At 35.6% G+C, this 21,791-nt stretch overlaps 1 protein-coding gene across 19 annotated transcripts in view; it reads right to left on the bottom strand.

The window, feature by feature from the left end:
- Positions 1 to 21,791, bottom strand: part of CTNNA3 (catenin alpha 3) — a 477,233-nt gene that overhangs the window by 91,461 nt on the left and 363,981 nt on the right. For 18 of the 19 annotated variants that reach the window (XM_068687731.1, XM_068687734.1, XM_068687729.1 and 15 more), the window contains one exon: positions 2,545 to 2,696. The exons of the other annotated variant lie outside the window; for it this stretch is intronic. In XM_068687731.1, the coding sequence (XP_068543832.1) occupies positions 2,545 to 2,696 (152 nt within the window). The remainder of the gene's footprint in view (positions 1 to 2,544; positions 2,697 to 21,791) is intronic. 19 annotated transcript variants of the gene reach the window in all.

The raw sequence follows: 21,791 nt of genomic DNA, 5'->3' as shown, positions 1-21,791 counted from the left end.
CTGGAAGACAGCACTGATAGAAATCTTCATACTAATACTGTCCATTTAAGTACTGTGTGCATTTAAGTACTGTGCAGTGACTTATGATTTTACAGACTTGGTACTTCCGCAGCACATTTACACATGCGCTTATTATGTATTATGTATATCTACAGTCTCTTCAGATCAAAGCATTTTCTTCTCATGCTTCAGAAAGAACTGCACGGGATGTAACATTTTCTTTTTTCAGTGACTGTACACATACATGTACACATCACAGAGGATTGTGAAAATACACACGCATAGTTACCTTCAGATGAGTGTGTGTTTGCAGAGATTGCAAATAAAGCTTTGCTACACTCCTCAACACACTTTCCCAAAATGAAAAACTTTGTAAGGGATGGATCAGTCATAATGACATCCCTTGGAGTTCAAACCCAAGACAACTGGATGTATGGAAGATTATGGAAGATTCAGATCTAACTGACGAACAGGTAGAAACAATAATACTCAAAACAAAACAGAATAACAACAAATGCACAACAATCCTAGTCACTGAGTTAAGATGGGATGAACAATGCAGGTATTACACGAAGCTTAACTCATCTACAAAAAAAATCTGACATCCTAACAAAAACTCTTAGGCTATGTTCACTGAAACAGGAACAGAACAGGAGACCTAACAGACTATCATTTCCAATCTGGTTTGAGACCACCTACCAGAATACTTGAAGTGTGAAGAAGGCAAACTTTAGTCAGTTGAATCTGCACTTTCATTTACCATTTCCAAAGACTGACTGCTCCCTTACAGAGAACATGAAAGCATTCACAATTCAACTAATGATACATACTACAATAACAGAGACGTTCACATAAGCGTTCTTGGCAGACATTTGCCTTTCCTGTTTGACCCTTCAAGTAACGTTTATAAAACTCCTTCTCCTGAGGGGTACCAAAGAAAGGCTTTAAAAGTCCCCAGCTGGCAGATGAACTACATCCTTTAAAATACGTGTTTGTGAGAATACATCACCAAAAATATTTTCTTGAGCAGAAATGTTTCCAGCTTGCACTACTCTCAAAACGTACAAAGTTTAAAAGAGCAGCAAGCAAAGATGTTGCTTTCATTGCCAAGGCAGGATGACATGAGAAGTGAACATCTGGAAGATGGTTTAACAACAACAGTCTACTGAAAAGTAACAAGTGACACGCATGAAATGAAGGGAAGCAGACACATGAAACTTCCTTGAATACATGTGGTAGAAACCAAATATAATTCGAATAGGATTAGGAAACACCAAAGTGGATTAAGAAATACAAATGAAAATAAAAATGATACAGAATTGAAAACTAGCAAAGTGATAAAACTTTTTTTTCAGGCAGTTACAATGAAATTAGATGTTACTGGTGGCATCTTGCTTCATGTAGTTAGGTGCTGAACAGGACAAGCAGGCCAGCCTTTAGTGAAATCTCCAGCTAACCTAAATCATTATCTCATTTTTTATGCCTGGTGACATGTATGACAAACAAATTAGAATATATATATATATATTTGACAATCATTCAAAAACAGCATCATTTAAGACTAATTTATTGGCAACGAATCAAAAATCATTATCGGTGAAGTGAACCATGTAACAGTGTTTCAGGATCTTCCTTCAGTATACAAATAATTTCCTAACTGACAATTGCAGTAAGGATGATATGCTTAAAAGATTCTGCACATTTTAATTCCTCCTGAACAAACTTATGCATTGCAACAGATTAAGAAAAGAGTCCATAAAAATTTCCATATTAGCCTGTAATGTATTTTATATTTAAAATAATCTGTTTATTTCTTTCTTCCAAACTGAAAAACCTTTCTCAGAAAATGTATCTGTGCTTTTATTACTTTTTTTTTTTTTTATCTTCAAAAAATTTACTGAAATTACAGATACTGCAATTCGGTGCTTATCTTTTATCACCTGAAATGGGATTCGTAGACTGAAAGTATTTGTGGTAAAATGCTGTATCTGACAAAATTCTGTTCCAAATTTTATAAATAAGGTGTTCTGAAGTGTTTTCTTGAACTACAGAATATACGCTAGGATAAGTACACTGATTTTATCAGTTTTACAGACATCAGGCTGTTCAGTGTTCTGGTAGAACCTGGCAGAAATTCAGCAAGAGATTACCAGGATCACAACATCATGTACTCTCTGTTCATACGCTCCACTGGGTAAGGTCAAGGGCAGAGCTACGAGAGACTTGGGCTTGTAGCCACAAGATGATCATTAATGATGTGACAAGGTTTTTATCAATCAAATAAATATACATGAGTATGCTTAATAAGCAAAACATGTTTTTCTACAACATTCTAATCTGTCATTCTTGCTCTCCGTACAATAGGATTCAGCCTCCTCGAGTTGAATCGTGTGTCCCCTAGTAATCCAAAATCACCAATCAGTTAAACCTAGGTATGAGTTTTGGGACATAGTTGACATAAATAGTTCTGAATTCTCCCGAGAATGCACTGATATCGTGAACTATCTTAGAAATACATTTTAAATGAACAACTCAAAAACTTACCCGAATCATCATGACTGAGCATCTGATGTTGTGAATTGTATCATACACCTTCTTAGAAACATCCACAAACTGGTTATCATCAAACAGATGTACTGCGTTCTTGCTTAAGCTCTCCAATGCAGTATTTACTTGACTAATGAACTCTGGAATCACTATCCAAAAAGAACACAAAATTCAGTGAGCATACGAAGGATAAAACCTTTAATCTTTCTTTCTGGCAAATTGCCAGTCACATTGATTAAAATGTTACTTAATAAGCATTATAGTAGTGACATGGCTGGTACTAAATAGGAGAATATTTGCTATTTTTATCACAGTGACAAAAATGTATTTTGTGTGCATGTAAGCTATGGGCAGTTATAAAGTATAACAAAGAACAAGAAAGTCTTAAAAAGGGGAAAGAGGCAACAATTGTAAAAACATGCCACTGATTTCAACAGCAGTATTACCTGAGGAATCAGGTTATAGCCAAGGAAGCTTACCCTTGCTTTATTGATTCAAATAGAAATTGTAAATCTTTAGTCAACTTGATATTAACCCATGATTTATCCAGAATGTACTGGGATTTTTTTTTTCTGGTGTTACTGGCCCAATTTTGCTTTGCACACTGGTACCACTCTATCTCCCTTCATATTTCACATCAAGTCAAAACAAAGGACACCCAACACACAAAATACAATGAGTAAAGAGTGAAAGCAAGCACAAAATCCATCACAAACAGAAGGTCCTCAAAAAGTACATTTCAAACTCCTTTGCAACAAGACTTCCAATACTCCTTCCTATCACTGGGAGACTGAAGATAAGGAAGAAATGGAACAAGGCAGAAATCAACTTACGTTATATTCAATATGAGTAATATATACCTCATGAAACAGAATTATTTTCAGGCAGTGTATTGGCTTCTTGAGAGTATAATATGCTTTCTTTCCCTTCCAGCACAACCACAAGTTAATTCATAAATTTATGTCATGAGAAAGCAGCAAAAGCATTATCTTAAATGTAAAACATTTCAATAAAATTTTGAAGTATATAATCAATTTTCATGCAAACAAATATCCAGATGGTCAAAAGGACCTCTGAATTACAAAACATGGCAACAGGTAATTTGAATATTAAGAAAAATGCCATGATAATGCTTTATCCTGACTTTACGTGGAGAATTTCAAACATAACATAGATAATAAAATTCACTCAAATTACAGTAATTACACTAGCTTCGAGTTGAGCTCTACTACCTCTAGAGTGCAGAACAGTTATTTCATGTGACTTCTCATTAATAACAAACTTCAGAGGTAGTGGGAAGTCCTTTTTTTTTTCTGTAAAATAGGTTTCCACAGATGTTAAATAAGTAGATGTCTTTTCATTTGAAAAAAGGGATATTTAAAATCCTCTCTTTTCAGATTTTCCCTTGCATTACTCTTGCCTTTTGGAAAGATCAGTGGGAAAAACATATTTCTCAAATGGTATGGAAAAAAAAAGGTAGACTATGCATCAGCAACCAAATGTAACAATTAGGGAGAGTGAGTGCTTATTTATTTAGTTCTTTTTATTAACAATGTATTCTTCAGAGAAACCCAAATATTACGTAATTTCAGAATAAAAGATCTTTTTTTTGAGTTATACAAAGATCTTGGCTGCCCCTAACTGAGCAATTTTCAATGAAACAATCACCTCATACATTCACATGAAAACATACAGCTCTTGACATTCCTTGTAAAAAGGCTCTGAAGGAGAATGTAGGAAGTTGCAAGGAATTCAAGATTTCTACTGATACGATCAAAACCGTCAGGTATTTTCCATGGTCTCCTACATCTTCACTTCTTACTTCGTTGTACTTGCTATAATTTTGCTATTGCAGTATTGCAAAAGCTCAGACTCCTTGCTTACCAACAGCATCTTCATGGGCTCCTAACTGTCTGCTGTCCTCCCACAGGACAGGCTATATTTCAGTAACCTACTGAGGTACCATCTTTGTTCTACATGCTTATTAATGGTCTTTTTACAAGGACAAATTCAATGTCTTAAGAGTACTTGCTTTGTGAATAAATGCATCATGTTTAAACAGGATTTTACAGAAACATACCCTTTATATATGCTTTTGTGGAGTCAATCTAAACTTGATTACAAAACTAAGACCTGAGTGGATTCCCTTTGATAAGAAATGGGTATCTGCTTTTAAGACGGCTGCTTATCATCACCATCATTTGCACACATACATATTATGAAAAGAAGACGACCACTGCAATTCTAAAATAGGTACGTAACAATCTCTTAAGTAATTATAGTAACATTCTAGTGTTTCACTTGGGCCGTCACAAGGCTATCAAATAATTCACACTTTTTGAGAAAACATACCTACCATTAAAACTGTTAGACCAACTTTTTCCTTTTGTTATTTACATTTTAAACTTCCTTTAATTGAACTATTTATATTTCTACCCCAAATGTTCTCTAAACCATGTTTTTTCCAACAGAACACAGAGTTTGACTCAACTTCTGGACCCCTTCAAAATATTCTTCATAGCCCATACAAAAAATCTGCTGATCCTTGACACTAATCCCATTTTAAAAACATGCCTACTGTATTAAAGTTTCCATTAATAAAACCACGCCTAATGATATAAAAGATACTAGTTGTATATAAAAGCAGTTACCACAGATCCAATTACCTAATATCCTCCCAACATTTAATCACTTTCTTCGCTCATTTACTCTTTCCACAAAACCACTTTTTTTTTTTTTCCAATAATGAGAAAAATTAACAGCATTTTAAACAACGTAAGAAGGACAGAGTCTCAAAAATAATGTTGTATCTCTTTATAAATTATCCTGGAAACCTGAATTCAGTTTTTAACTATACTCTTCCAAAGCAACCTGATCTAATATCTACTTACACTGTCGGGAGCTCTTGCTTTTATTTCAAAGGTCTGGGAATACAGTGGGATGGATTTAGGTCCTTGATTAGACCACATATATTATAGTAGATTAGCTAACACCTTTTCTTAGATAAATGAACTATGCTGTCCATCACATGAATCTGAGATTCTACTTATGCTCTAAGAGTAAAAAATTATCATTTCCATTTCAGAGAAATATACTATTACTTCAATATTTGTAGTTAAAAACTGTAAGGAGCTGTTGCCTATGGGGGGAAAAAAAAAAAAAGCTATTCTTTTAACAGGCAATAAATGACAAATTTTCAGCAGTCTTCTGATGTCCATATTTTAAGTAAGAAGGTTATACAAAGAAAAGTATTCTCACATACATTTAAATCCTGACATCAGGTTAAGTGCTACCAGTCAAGCAGCAAGGGCATAGGCATACCACAATACCTTCATGTTCAACTGTGGTAAAGGAAAAAAAAAAAAGTAGAAACAAAACTAAAAAGTAAAGAAGCAAAGACACGTTTATTCTTCTAATAGGCAAATATTTTTTGTCATGCAGGGTAATTCACTAATTCTCCTCTGTCTACCTTTTAATTTTCCTCTATGCCTGTCAGTATAGCTTGATCTTTCTTTTGATTGGGTTCATCTAATCTTGATTAAAATTGAGAAACCCACAAAGTAAAAGCAATTAATCCTTGATCTCTACCCTTGTGAGGATACTTTCAATATTATATCCAGGTATCCACTAACAGTATGTTAGATTGAACTAGCCTCCAGGCTAGTTTATTTTTATCACTGGGAATAAAAATTCTTGCTCTAAAGATGCCCTTCATCTTTATCAACAAGTTAAGACGAGTCCTCCTGTGGCAGAATAATCAAGAGAGCTGTGGCAAGCAGTGTGTATCTTGAGTTTTTTATCATCCCCCATAATCTGATCACCTACCATAAAAGTCAGTGTGATGTGTATAGTTTGCTCTCAGAGGATTTAAATAGTTTTCCAATTGCAGGAATTCAACTAAATACAAAGGCATAATGGAAACCTGAGTGTAAGTGAAGTATGGTTGAAAAATGAGAAGTGGCTACCACTTGAATGTAGGGCATACAGAGTGAATAAGAAATCCCGCTAGTAACTACATGGTCTTTATTTGGTACTTCTTTATTTCATCTCACTCTTTGAGACCAAATAATAGTTTGCACTTCTTGTGATTTAAAAATAAGCATTTCCAACTTCTTCTGGAGTGGTATCTAAGAATTTCAGTTTGTAAGAACAGACTTATATATCCTGGTAACTCCGTTTTAATGGTATGCATTATATCTACTCTTTTTGAATCTGAAGTGACACGCTAGGCACTAATAAAATAAATTATCAAATATAACCATCCAATTCAAGGCAGCTGTGCTGGCCAGGGCACATCATTTGAAATACATGGGCTTATATTCTGACAGAAGCCTGAGTTGTAACACCCAACCCGTGCTATTTAAAATGGAATAAACTGTTGAACGAGTGAAGACACCTTCATTATATGTGTTCAAATACGCATTAAAATAATAATGCAATTACTCCAGACAATGATGATTTTGCACTCACCGCAAAGAGTTGAACTGAGTGACATTCTCTGTTGAAACTCCAACCATTCGTGACCATTAAAAAATCCACATAATACAATGCTAATATGACCAAGATTAAGCCTTTACTAAATTTTATTTCATTCTGGTACATACGCTTAATTTCAAAACTACTAATATTTCTTTGATACAATGCTAAATTAGTGACATTTAATTTTAACATTGTATCAAAGGACTTGCAGAGACATACATACACAGACATATAGTGTAAAAGTTTTGAATGTGTGCTTTTCATACCTCCTTTGTGCTTCTTCAGATATTATTTTTCACATCTTTTTTTTTTTTTTTTTTTGGTAACAAGCTTATCATTTATAGCTAAAGGCATTAATAACATTTTTGGAATTTATGAAGATGTTAAGTATTTAATCCACGTTCCTCTGTCAATCTCAATCCTGGAACAATTTAACACGTAAAAGATTCCTGCATCATGACACTCGCCCCATCCCTCTCCCCCCCCACTTATTTACAGCATAAAGAATTAAGAATGATCACTGGGGTATTCATTTAGTATTTCACACTCAACTTTTTACATAGTGTGAAGTGTAATAAAACAAGTAGTAGTCAAAGTAGAGGGCTGCTGCACACAAGAGGTTTGATACTGAAGCAGGATATAGTTAGTACTTGCTGCTGTTTAACCCAGAGAGAAGCATATGAAAAAATGAAACTGTAAATTGCATATAAGCACATTGAAGACTACTGCTGGCACAGCCAACAACCACTTCACGACACAGGTAACTGTATGTATACACGCTTCACCAGATGTTCATAAAAATTGGAATTCATATAAAATTATATATTTTTTAAAAGTACACACATAGAATAATATGCAAGTACTATTCACATACATGTAGAATAATATACAAGTACAGTGGAGCAAATGACTTTTGGTAGAGCTGCATAAATGGTACAAAGGATGCAGAACTGGAATGAAAGATTCTGGTGAAACCAAACATTCCTGCAGACCACACAAGAATGGTGTGTGCTGGCAAGAAAACCAGAAGAAGAAAGAAAATGAACTAAACCTTGGAAGTTACTACAGCTCCCCAAAATAAAATGAACCAGGTACAACAGCAGATTACTCCCTTTGGTCTTTAGTGGAAGGAGGGGAGAAGCATAAAAACATCAATGGAAAAGATGAAAATGGGATAACTTCAGTCCCTGTTTCCCTGTCAAAGATCTCTTGATCACCTTAATGAGCAAGCCCATCACGAGCTGCTGTTATCACTGCTGAATTTAGGGCAGCAGTCTCATGATATTACAACCTTGCAGCTGAAGTAAGGGTAAGAATTTTTAAGAAATTAACCATTCTGAATATGAAAGTGAAATGATTGATAATAACTGAGACCCAATCACTGGCAACATGTATTATTAATGAATGTCTATACAGCAAATTCCTGCTCTCAAGTATGAAAAGGCCCTAATTTATTCCTCCTTTAAACAGAGCCATCACAATGATCTCATTTCCTATCTGGAAATTATATACTTATTTTCATTTGCACCAAGCCCATTAGATCATTTAGATATACACAAAGACATTATTACTCTGTAATACAGCAAACTTTAACTACATACTACACTTTTCAGAATTAAGCTGCAAGACCCAACAAAAGAATATCCTATAGCTGTCTAAAGCTTCTTCTAAAATGCAAACAGAATTTAAGCAAAACTTCTCCAAGTCCAAAATTGACTTTCTAGATAAAATGAAACAAAATTATGTCCTATAATCTGCTGATAAAGATTTTCTTTATAAGTAGTCTGTACAGTGAATCTGAATTATGAACCTCTTTTGGACACTGCATTTTCTGCATTGCAACTGGTTATCTTAATTCTCTTTGTTCTTCTGTAGTTGTACTTCTCCCTTGATTCTCTGATTTTTAACAAAAAATAACCCAATCCAAAATGAAAAGTAGGACAACAGAAGAAACCTGTATCATACCAAAATACCATGCATATACTGAAAGTCTAGAGACTGTAAAATGAGACACTGACAAACCTTAGAATACAAATACCTGTTAAAAAAAAATATAAATAAATAAATAGAGAGAGAGATGGCGGCAAGGGGGTCAGAGGGGAAATGTGAACGGGAGCATCAAGGTTCCTGAGAAAATCTGAGCAGCAGGTCAAGCCAGATGGGTATGGGCAATTCCTTGCACCTTTGGAAACTCTGATGCAGGTAGCGCTTCAGCTCGGATTTAAGGCAATGCCTACAATTAAACACCATGGTTCAAGGCTTCAGCTAGTGACTTCAAGGGATCTTTCTGCCCCCACTGCAAAGATGTCCAGGCAAAACACGGAGAGAAGCTTTGTGTTTGAGGGGGCAGACAGATTTCCCTGAGGTATTACAGCATCCAAGAGAGTAGGAAAATACCCGGAGATGATGTAGATAATCAACCTTTTCAAAAGCTCTCTACCTAATACATTTTGCTGCCATGCTCAAGGACAGGCTGATCAGATGAGGAAGACATTTATCCCTAGGCACACTAGTGACAAGCTTCAGATTATTTTTTTTGCTTTCCTCAGCAGACAGTGTGGTCCATGTGGGCCTGTCGTATCTCATCAGCTCCCTGTCATTGCAAGGCGTTCATATGCGGCAGGAACAGCCACTCCTCCTGATCTCAGTTCACAGTACAAAACAGCATGACCTTCTTTAATCTAACTGAAGTCACTGGTCTCAATTTTGAGGCATCTGCCCTAAACAGCATGTCTTATGATACACCACAGCTAAGACTAGTAGACGTTCTAAGTCTATGTGTATACACATACACACAAAAAAAATAAATATATAAATGACTTCTCATAAGTGAATTTCATGTGGAAACACAGAGCTTTCAGTTTAACTAATCCTATCTAATTATGGTCCAGCACGAAGCCTCCACATGCCTGTCCTCACCTTAAAGCTAGTGGTCATGCAGCAGTACCATGAAAAAGATCAGTAAACTGAAGCACTTGAAACTGGTTCGCTCCTCTAGTCCAACCTGCTACCAGGCAAGACAGATGACAGGCTAGCATTGGTACAAGGCAGGCAGTAGGAAAAGGCAGATGGAGGTGGCAGGCACCACTGCTGTCAACAAAAGCTGCACTTAGAGCTGTTTAAAATGACTGTGAATTGCACGCAGCCTCCATTTCTATGACTAGAATTGTTACCAGTGATTTTCAAGGAAGTTTTTTTTCACTGGCTTTGTTATATGCCAAGGCAAAGGCTCTGCTAGCCGGGAGCCCACTAACACATCAGGAAACTTTGAAAGGCTGCTGAAGAAATACTGCCAAATTGGGACTATCAAATGTACTAAACAGGACAAATCATTAAGAGGAAACTGAGAACTTCCTTTGGGGGAGTCCCTTCATTATATTTTAGAAAAAACATCTTAAGAAAAACAGCTTTTCATTAATTACATGGGGAAAAGATACCCTGAGCTTTTAATTAAAAAAACACATCTCTGTGAAACATCTAGCGAGTAAGGCTTATGCTATATACTGCTTAAGCTACAGTGGGGTTATAGAAAAATGCCTCCAGCATTCATACTTCTATGCATATTATACATTCTTATTGTTAATTTTATGTTTGATATGCCAATTCCTATGAAATTTGAGTAATCAAAATATTCTTAAAGAAGAGTATGTAAAGGACATTTTGGGGTAAGTAGGATTATTTTAGTCTTTAAAAAGAATGACCTTTGAAAAGGTCATTTAGAAGATATTTAAAGTCATCTGAAAGCATTTTAAAATTATTTTTATATTTTTTTCACTGAAATAGGATTCACATTAAGGCACAAGGAGCTGAAGAAATGCATCAAGAGCTTTTGTGCCGTACATTAATACAACAGCAAAAGCTGATCTGGATGTAAATACTAAAAAGAAGACAGAATTCACTTCATGTAATAAATTCACCATTATATCAGTGTATAAAAATCTGGGATACCCTGGAACACAGACTATCTTCCTGCCCCATGTGCAACACAACCCAAGTTCTGTGTTAAGTGTTATAGATTAACATTGCTAGGACTGAAGAGTGGGTTTGCTCACATACTTGCTTATGAATGTGGAGACTGACAGATGCTCATTCCACGTTTGCTGCTCGGCCCAGAAACCAACAGTTGGCATTACCCCAGCCTGTGATGCCCTGAGCCTGCATCTCTTAGTGCACTTTCTCTTCTCCTTTAAGAAAATCTAAATTTTCAGAAGAGGCTGCAGCATTCATGCTTCATCCAGTAAGGAAAGGAATTCCACTGGGCTATGGTGGATTTGTTTTTAATTATACCTAATGTAACGTACTACTCCCATTCCCTGTGACTGTTGTATAAAGTCGATAATTTTTAAATGAAGAAAAAATAGCACAGAATTATTTTTTCACCTTTTATCTGATAGAATTCCTGAGTTTTCAAAGAATGACTTCATTTATTTTATTGAATATGATGGTAACACTTCCTCTTTTTATTCAACTGCATACACACTGTATGCTCACATCCACACTCCCATACACATGGAAGAGAAAAGAAAGATATTTGTGAGGTATTACAATCTCTTTGTTTTATTGCTTGCAACTAGAAAAAATAAAACTGTTATCTGTTCTAGAACAGTAGAAAGAGAATTAACAGTCCACAATAATGGAAGATAACCTGCAGGGATGCGAAGACCTTTAACCTGTTTTCAGCACACAATTCCATTATCAGTATGACAGGTGGCCATTCTCACTGATTTTTCTCTAATTTTATGTCAGAATGAAGCGCTCCTTGATTTTTAGTACCTAGTATCTGATTTCTTTTCCAATTAAAAGCTGTTATATTGGGTTGGATTAAGATGGTTAATTGAATTAAAGCATGCAGAAGTACTGGGGAAACCTAGCTAGAGCAACAAAATCAATGAACAAACACCAAATATCTGTCATTAAATGTAAGTACTTCTGAGCTCTGCTTAAAGTCACAGAAACCAACTATATTTTTAAACAAAGTCACATTCTCATCTTGCATCCTTCCCAAACAGTAGCTTATGCTCTATGAAGACAATGAATTATATGAAAAAAAAAACAAGACACATTAAAATGAATTGACAATTGTTCTTACAAACTGTGTTTGTAAGAACAAAGATTAAGCAGGGAAAATCAATTAAGATGGGTCTTCAGGTAATTGCAAATCTCAAAGACATTATGTGTACGAGACAATGTTACATCCACTGAAGTGAATGGATATATGGTAATTTATCCTAGAAAAGGGACTTTGTGAAAGAAATGAGATAGCTTTGAGATGATCACTTATGAAGGGCAGATGCATGGATTTTATTTTTGTGTTTATACAGCCAGGTGTTCATTGCAGATATGAGTACATTTGCCTAATATTTTTAACACCTTTCTACATGCTGTTACTAAAACTGTACAGATCATTTTGTTTTAGAAGTGTCTGCCTTTTGCCAAAACAACAGCGCAAATAGCTAAACATGACGACCATTATTCCTCAAAATTACAGTATCACTTAAATTGTCAGTAAAAATCTAAGTGTACAAAGAACCAAGAGAAATGCATAATGGTATTTTTACATTGCACAGTTACAAGAAAAAAGAAAAAGGGGGTGAGTGAAGGTGTGCACCCAGAGATCTCCATTGAAGATACAACTGTAACGTTTGGGTAGTTCTAACCCTAAAATGTCTGAACGCCTGAACTTGGGAAACGCAGGTGTCTCCAATCTGCTGTAGATGTTACTCTAAGGGAAACGGTGGATAGAAGAAACTAGAACAGACTAAACAAGCAGGGCAAGAGGCAAAGGTTTGATTGGAAGAATAGATTAGAAGTCAAAAGTGATGGGAAAGAAATCCAAAGTGAAAGGCAGCTCCTCTGAGCAGCAGGAAGTTAAGCATGTGGCATCTCAACACATTAGCAGGGGTGAAGGCTGTTATTCACCGGCACTTTCACATTCACATACCTGCAAGAATTATCTAAGCATAAGGTGTTGGCATCCCTCATTCCCTTAATGGTCTCAACACAGATCAGTGGACAAGAATACATCCTTCTGGTAGCAGATACAGTAAGACCCATGTAGTTCTCAATTATTACTGTACCTAACACGGTTATAAAGGGACAAAGCTAGCACTGATACCTCTTTCTCTAAGTAATTAAATCTCTTTGAGACTAACAGCCTCTAGACAAATTTAGACAAATGATAAGGTGAAAAAGGAGCAGGTCCCTACATAGGACTCAACAAGAATGGCATAGAGCTTGCTGTCTTCTGTGTGCTGCCCTTGCTCAATTCTCTCCCAAACGTTTCCAGAAACTGTCTAAATTGCTATAGGTGCATAAAGACAGAGCAGAAAACAGAATAATTCAGCATTTGTTACCTTACATAGTTCAAAGGTAACCTAATTGTAATACATCTTCTGAAGCTGCTGCCCAAAGCTCTACCTTTTCAATAAAAATAGTGATAGAGCTTGAAATGGCCCAGAAAAGGCTCTTAATGACTGGAAGAAACACAAAGACTTGAACAGGACCAAATTCGTACAAAGCAGAGGAGCATCTACTTTTAGGCACCTGGAGTGGGACTTTTTATTTTGTACTGAGCAGTGTTTACTGAATGGAAGTCCTGGCAATAGAAAGGAATCATTACCATCTTTACAACAGGGCAGCTTTTGTCACTTCCACAATGGCAAAGAAATTTAATTTCTACATTTTCCTACATCAGCTGAAAAAACAAACTAAATTGCATCATTATGGGGGAAAAAAAAATCACTGATCTGTGCATCAGTTTTCTCTAGACTTTGTCTACTGATATCCATTAAACTCCTAATTAACTCATTATTGCCAGGATTTTGTTCAAGATCCTTTCATCTGAGGGTGGCCCTCTGCTAACTGCTGCATTCAAGGAGTACGTCACTTTCACAAGCTGCACGGTTGGCAGGTTGTGTCTTCTGGTCCCTGTTACTGCACAATAATCTCACCAGAACACTAAGTGAATGCTTGAATCTAAGCATATTTCTTTTGCTATACAGGAATGCTTTTAAACAGGTATTTTTTTGCATTTCTTGAGCAAGAGTTTTAATTATAAAATGCTCTTAAAAAGATCATTCAATTAAACAAGATCAGTAACTGCAACTGAGACAGTTCTCCCTTACAAAAGTAAGGCTTCCACTAAACAGACCTTCTGGGAAAGGGACTGATCTTGATTCAATGACAAACTGAGAAATCAAGTTTCTCAAACTCACTTTTTCTTTGAAGAAAAGTGTTTAAGTTGTATTCTAAAACAATCAACCGAACAACAACAACAAACTGATACACAGTGTTGCCTCATTTTCTCTATCCTATTGTATTCTCTTTGGCATATACCTCTTGGCACTTTTCAAGCCCTACTTTATAGCAGGGCAGCAGGCACTTTTATTCAGAAAAATTTCCAAACCACAAGAGTAAGAAAGAAAAATATAAAGAAATCGTCTAATCCTAGATCACTACTGCAAGAAGGAAACTGCTGAAAATGAGTAAAATGTTATTTAAGCCTGTAATTCATACAGACTGGCGTGTATGTTTTCAGAAAAACACTAGAACTAAACATACCGTATTTTGACTGGTGGCTCATGTCAGTCATTACCTGTCACATCTTATTTCAGTTTGGTTTTTAATGTCAAATTGCCAATGCAATCCTGAAGTTCTAATTTTATAGGTTTTTAAAAACAAACAAATCAAGGCAGAGAATCCTTTTATTTGAAGGGGAACAAGTCTAGATGAAAAATCTGCAATGGAACCCTTACTCTGTACCCTAGCATAAGCCCTGTTCGTATGATCTTTAATATTTTTCATTATCTAGTCACTTTTCTTGGCAGATTCTAAAACAGATCACGATTTTTTGTTTATATTTTACATCTAAAGGAGTAGAAGAAATACGTTGCTGTTCTTCCTTTGTGTACCAGACTGCACTTTATGCAACTCATAAAGATGAAATACAGAAAATTTTAAAGCCTGACCCTTTACCCCAAAAATCGTATTTTTATTTCGCATACAACTCATACAATTTTGAGACACTGTGACAGAGAAAAATGTACAAGTTTCATAAATAGCATTTGAGAGTAAAGAGAGTGTTTTACCAAATGCTGCAAGACTGAATTTGTCTACACAGAAGCATTAAGCGGTGACTCTGTATTCTCTAGAGTAGCAAACATACATTTGGCTCAAGGGACCATTATACCTAAAACAACAGACTACATCCACCACTTGGCTACTGGAAAAAAAGGCGGGCCAAACCAGGCAGAGCTTGTGAGCAGTAACTACAGGCTTTCTGCTCATCTCTTGCTGGGATAAAATTTAGAAAGGCACGTGCAAAGGTGTGCGAGAACAGGAGCGAGAATGCTGCAGACCTCTCTGCTGGACTCTGCTAGAAACTGGAATACAAGACTGGTACTCTTGTTCTCTTGCACTGTAAAAAATGATCTCCTTATAAAATCATCTGAATCTTTTACACACAAATGATAATTTTCCAATTTTAAGTTGATTTCATGCCTGTAACATAAGCTTAATGAATCAAGAAAAAATTATTGTTATGGTGGGCCACAACACATAGATACTTAAATTTGCATTGAATGAACCAATCATGCCATAAAACATAGGAATAAACAGAACTGTTTTCTGAGGGCTGAGAAAGGGTTTCCTGTGAAAACTGGAAACCATGTAGGAAATGATGGACTGAATCTGCAGGTACATAGAAGGAGAATCAGACCAACATTCTTCAACCTTCTCCCTCAATTTAACACCCTAACCAAAGAAAACCAATGACTTCCTTTGGAACAGTGCTCCAGAAATGAGAACTTGTACTGTGACAACAGTGTTTTGAAAGGGAGGTTTCAAAGCAGCCACAAACAACATACGCTGTCTCCTCTTTGCCTCTTGTCTGCTTGCAAACAACCTGAAGGATATTAAATGATTTTACCTCAGGTTTTTCACTAGAACATGCTTCAACAGTATTTGGAAACATGTTTCTGAGGATGTTGTGTCCAGCTGTGGTGACTTTTTATCTTCACACATAACTTTTTCACTGTGTGATCAAAAAACATAGCACAGTGCATATGCAAACTCTCTGTTCAGACTGTCAAAGAGCTTTGGTCTCCTTCAAGTTCCACATTAGCCACTAAGTTCAAATTGCAGTATTTGTGGATTTTTTTTTTTTAATAGTTTCCAGATTTGAAACATCTGGAAAAAACTGCTCTATTTGGATACCTCAAAGGATGTGTGTGTGTAAATATGTATATATAAATAGATTACAGCTCTACTGCTCATAAAGCACTTATTTCTTTAATTTATCTACAAGAGTTACAAGTATCAGCAAGAAATAATGATCTTTCAATAGAATTAAAAATAATTTTAATGAAGCACAAAATGTATGCTTTTCATTAAAATCCATATTAATAGAAAGTATATATTCTCCTTCCAATATTTTACACAAGTTTTTAAATAGTAGAACACCACCATGACTTTAAAAGTCTCTGAAAATGTGCCTTCATCCTCAATTAGCCCAGTGAAAATACAGTACTTTTATCACATATTCAAATAGATTTTCTTCATTACATGCTTTATGTGCAGTGAATGCAGCCTCCATAAAAAGTCTAAATCAAAGTCTAAAATCCCATATTTGAATACAGCTTCACAGAAGTTATATGTTCCTACAGTAGTCTCATATGTGCTAAAAATGACCTAGAATTCATTCATTTATGTGGTATTGCTAAAACTTAATTTGTAACATTTCATTATTTTATTAGGAACATTAGTCTGTAATATTGTAAGCATTATACTGAAATCATACATTTCAGACAAGAATAAAAGTTAAATTTCCATGACGTTAATGAGAAACAGATTTAGTGAAGTATCAGGAAAACAATGCCTAAACCAGAGTTAATTCCAGTCATCCGATCCACAAGTAGGGGAAAAAATGAGCCTAGCATCTACTGAATACAAACTTCTCCATTATCCCCAGAGCGCGTCCTTCAGTGATGGAAGAAGGCTGAAGACAAGTGTCCGAGAAGTGGTTATTTCGCACTTTGTACAAGGAATTTTTCATCTACTGTGATGCTGTAAGGTCAGGATGCACCGCTCCAGTTTTAGAAGGTGTGAACATAGAAGTGGGCCATATTTTCCCAACATTGAAATCATGCTGAAAATAACTTGGTCTGCAAACCACTACTGGTAGAAAACAATCTAAATGTTCCAAAATGTCGCCATTTATTTTGGAACCTAACTAGAAATAACTTCTTTTGAGAAATCTGGTTGCCACTGGGTATAGTATCATCTTATAAAACCTGAAAGTAATTGAATTAGCCAGAAGTGATACTCCTGAAAAAAAAAAAAAATACAAAACAAAACAAACAAAAAATAAAAACAACTTTCTTTGGTACAAAGACAAAAAAAAATGCAAATGGGAAACATCTGAAGTGAACTCTTTGTTTGTTTGTTTGTTTTAAGCAAGATCAGATACTTTGCTTTTGAGATGTGTGTTAGCAAAAGACAAAAAGATAAACATACAAAGCATGTTTGGGAAAAAGGTGACATGTCTACTAAAAAGAACTTGGAATAACTACAAGCATTTAATCAAGAATAACTGCATTTCATAGAAGACTGACAGTTAAAAGGCAAACAAGAAAAATACAACTTGTTAGACCAAGTCCTGAAGTTCTTGATACTTCTTGAACATCAATGTTCTTGAACATCGATGAACTTGCCTGCCAACTGAAAAAAATATTACTCAAAAGAATTCAGGAAACACTACTTCATGATAAACTGTGCATTTAATGCCTGTCTTTGTTCTAACACTTTAATATACTTTGCACTGGCAAACTTATATGCTCTTCATGGTTTATTTTGATAACAAACAATAGTAAAACTCAGTAAATAGAACTGGGACAAGGCTTTTGAGACACGATCCAGCAGAGTTCATGTCAACCACTCCAGTGATTTCAGTGGGTTTGAAGTTTTTTGTTTTTTTTTTTTACGTGTGGCCTTTTTGTTGTGTTTTTCATGGACTTTTTGCATTTTTTGTTTTGTCAATTGTCTTTTCATTTAAAAATGGCTTTGCCTTCTAGAATACTTTAACTTACCCTGTTGCAACTGACAACTCCAAGAAAGCCTTCACAATGCTGCCATCTGGATAATGACCTCTACTCTAGTAAGAAATGGCTTTTTAGGCATCCTACTAACATTCTTCGTCCACCGGTGCCTACGACAGTGCTTTAAAACCAACTCACACTCCTGTCCTTGCAGGAAGAAAAAGATGAGTTGGGCGTACAGTTCAGTGTGTTGAGATTGAGCCTGAAATAGTTGTTACCGTAACAACAAAACCTGCTGGGGGTCTCCAGTTTGCACAACTTTGGGTTTCTTCCATTATGTTCCTGATTACATTGAAAGTATAAATCATTCTCAAACTTGCAGACACAGACAACTTTGCATTTTGATATGTAAGGTTGTTATGTGTTAACTAAAAGAACATAATTAAATGCTACTCAAAGTGTGTTACCTTAGTGGACTTACTTGAAGTAGATAATAGATTTCAGATTAGATGGTAAAATAACCTCAGTTAGATCTTTATGCAAATCAAACTGTTTACCAATACTAACGCACTAAGTATGTTTATCGGAAATTCAAGCATCTATGTCATAAATACAACCGGAAACCCACGTTAGTAATCTAGTCTCCAGGCTCACAGATCTCTTAAAAATTTCCTATCCAAAGTGTTAAGCCATGAGCTCACCATCTGACTGAGCTGAAGAAGGCTGAGGAAGACAACTTCCTAACAAAGAAACAAGAGTGCAAACTGTTCGAGTTCTGGCTGCCATGGAAGATGAAAAATATCATATCCTTCTTTTGATGCAAGCAGCTGCGTAAGCCTTCTTGGACACCTGTTTTTGTTGATTGTGCTCACAAATCAGAAGGGTATTTTTCTGTCTTGAAGCGCTCAATGTACGATTTTTGCCCACACTGCTCTACAGAAATTAATGATAATCAAGACAGTTGGAAGAAAACGCAGAACACCATTCACTTGTAGAAAATAACAGAGCTCTACTCAGCCATTTTCCACAAAAAAAGCATAGGTCTAGGTAAGGAAAGCATCTTTAGTTTCTTCTCTTACGTAATACTTTGGAACAAGATGATTGCATTCTATTTTATTCTAATTGTATATTCTTCTCCATATTACTGTACATTCTAGATCTTTCCTTGCACATTCAACATACTTTGTTCATCCTTGAATATTCTTCCATTTAGAAACTATGTCCAAAATCTGCATCTCCACATCTTCGCAAAAATTCATACGTGCAGACAGAACTCCCAAAGGGGTCATACAGGAAACAAACCTATCCAAGAACTTGAGAAATCTTCCTCATGCTCAAAGCAGGGTAAAAACTGAACTTGGTGCTAATTATGCTGGATTTCGCCTAATCAGGCTTTGACCTGAACCTCTCTCAGCACCATTTCAAAGATCTGTGATGGTACATTTGGATGGAACCTGCATGTTTATGTTACCTAAACTGATTTAGTTTTAACTACTGCAAGGACTGAGAATATTTTAGGCATTGTTTTTATATCTGATTGCATCTAAAATGAAATGGTAAAGGGATTCTGTGTAATTATATCTGGAAGTCCAAACAGATCAAGCATAAACAACAGAATGAGATGATCATATACACGAAAGCCCTCTAACCAGACAGAACTGATGTAAATAATGAAAATAACTCACACAGGCTAACAAAGTCATTGCTTTCTTAGTTTTATATTGAATGATGAAGAGACAGAGTATGATGTTCTCACATATCAGTTATTTATATAAAGTAGCAGGATGGGCTACCACACAAAACAAAGGACAAAATGGTAGAATATTGAACTAAGAATACCAGAGGTACTGTTCAACTTGCCCTGTCCCTCAATTCTTACCCCAGAAATAGAAAAGCATTCAAAAGCAAGAATCTAAATGAGACATTTGTGTTCACTATACTCACAGCAATTGCATCTTGTAGTACGTGCTTTCCAAGAAAAGAAACTTGGCCTCAACCAACCATCTACCAATGACATTAAGAAGAAAATTCTTCAGTATTACCAGAAATTTCTTAATCATCTAGTAACTAATTAACTAAGGAACATTTACAGATATCAGTGCTAATGCTAGTCTTGTTTTCAGGAAGAAGTTCTTTAGGAAAAGAAAGTCCTCTATGAGAATCTGGAAAAAAAGTGAGAATGGAAACTTGTAATAGGTGCTGACTGTTCTGGATACACAGTCATGGTGAACTCCAATTGCAATGGACTGCTGACAGACACGGTAGTGATTCTCAATTAGATTTCCTGCAGCTTTCAGTTCTATCTAGAGAGTACAGGAAAGCTGAAAAGGTTCCAGAAGGTTTTTTTATTCTTTAATTGTGGTTTAGAATTTACAAAAGCTTGCTACAGCATTACTTCCTCCTAACCTGCAATGTAGGGAGATTCAGAATGGCAGACTTCAGGATTCAACCATGTCAATTATCAACTCTAAATGCACATCCCACTCATGATCAACAGTTAGAAACATACTATACTGCCTAAACTAACATCACTCCCAACATCAGCAGAATATAAACTCTATAGATTCATGGGATACAGGTACATACCTTATTTGTCATACAGAATAATATTTGTCATACAGAATAAATACAAGACAAGTGAAGAAGTTGAGTAAATACAAGATGACTACATGTTGCTGTTCAGAAGAAATATGGAGCACTGCAGAAAATCTTACAATTAGCTCTCAAAAAATCAACAGTTTTAAAAGACTGTAGAGCAAATAAGCACTGTAAAAATAAAGTACCAACAGACTTTAAATGTTTATCTGTGCATCTGACAATGTATCATATTAAATCATACAGATTTATTGTATCCATTTGCAAAGTTGCCATGCTTCAGCTCCCTTCTGCTATAGGATACTTATATAAGATACCTTCTTTAGTACTTTGGAGACTCATAAATGCAGAATTAAGTCTTTGTAACCTTTGTACGTTGAAAAAAAAAAAACTTCCAAAATAATAACACTGCCAATTCTTACAAGTAAACAAGACATCAAAGGAAGAGAAGGTATGCTTATCCTGGTATGCTACTGCACAAAGTATGAATGCACCCTTTAAAAACATTTAATTGCCCAGAAAAGGTGACCCTTATATAAATCTACTTAAGTGTCTACTTAAAAAATTAAACACATTGTCTCCCTTAACATTTAGAAGAAAGGAAGTATCTTGTGTTATAATGCTGGTTCTGGGCTACACAATATAGAAAACACTAACGGTCAGATAAAAGAAACATTCATTTGCAGCTTAAGTTCAGGAAACAAATTATAAAATTGCTTCAGATAAAAACAGCATGCTATCGAAAGACTGATGGCTTCTCCCAAAGCATTTTTGGTGCTGAGGAGGGGAGTCAAACTCTTCACTGCCTAACCTAGCTGCTGAAGCAAACTCTGACTAGTCCATATGAGAAGCATGGCTGCTGCTTTATATTGCTTTGGCATGGCAACAGAAGGCTTCTATCGTGACTTTTTTGTAACAATGTACAAGGCACACACCTTCTAATCTTCCAACTGAAGCTGTCTACCTTTTAATTTTTAGTTCTTGACAGCAATCATAAAGGAGAATGAGTGATGGACAGCTATATATTCCTGCATGAACTACATGTACATCCCAACTGCTCTAAAGTTGATGAATGTATTACTACACTTTTATCTGCTATATAAAGCTTCACTTTAAGATGAATCTTAAGATGGTCTA

The sequence above is a fragment of the Anas acuta genome, chromosome 7 (genome assembly GCF_963932015.1).
Source record: "Anas acuta chromosome 7, bAnaAcu1.1, whole genome shotgun sequence".
NCBI lineage: Eukaryota > Metazoa > Chordata > Aves > Anseriformes > Anatidae > Anas > Anas acuta.
Note: the sequence above shows the minus strand (reverse complement) of the source record. Positions and strands in the feature narration are given on the sequence as shown.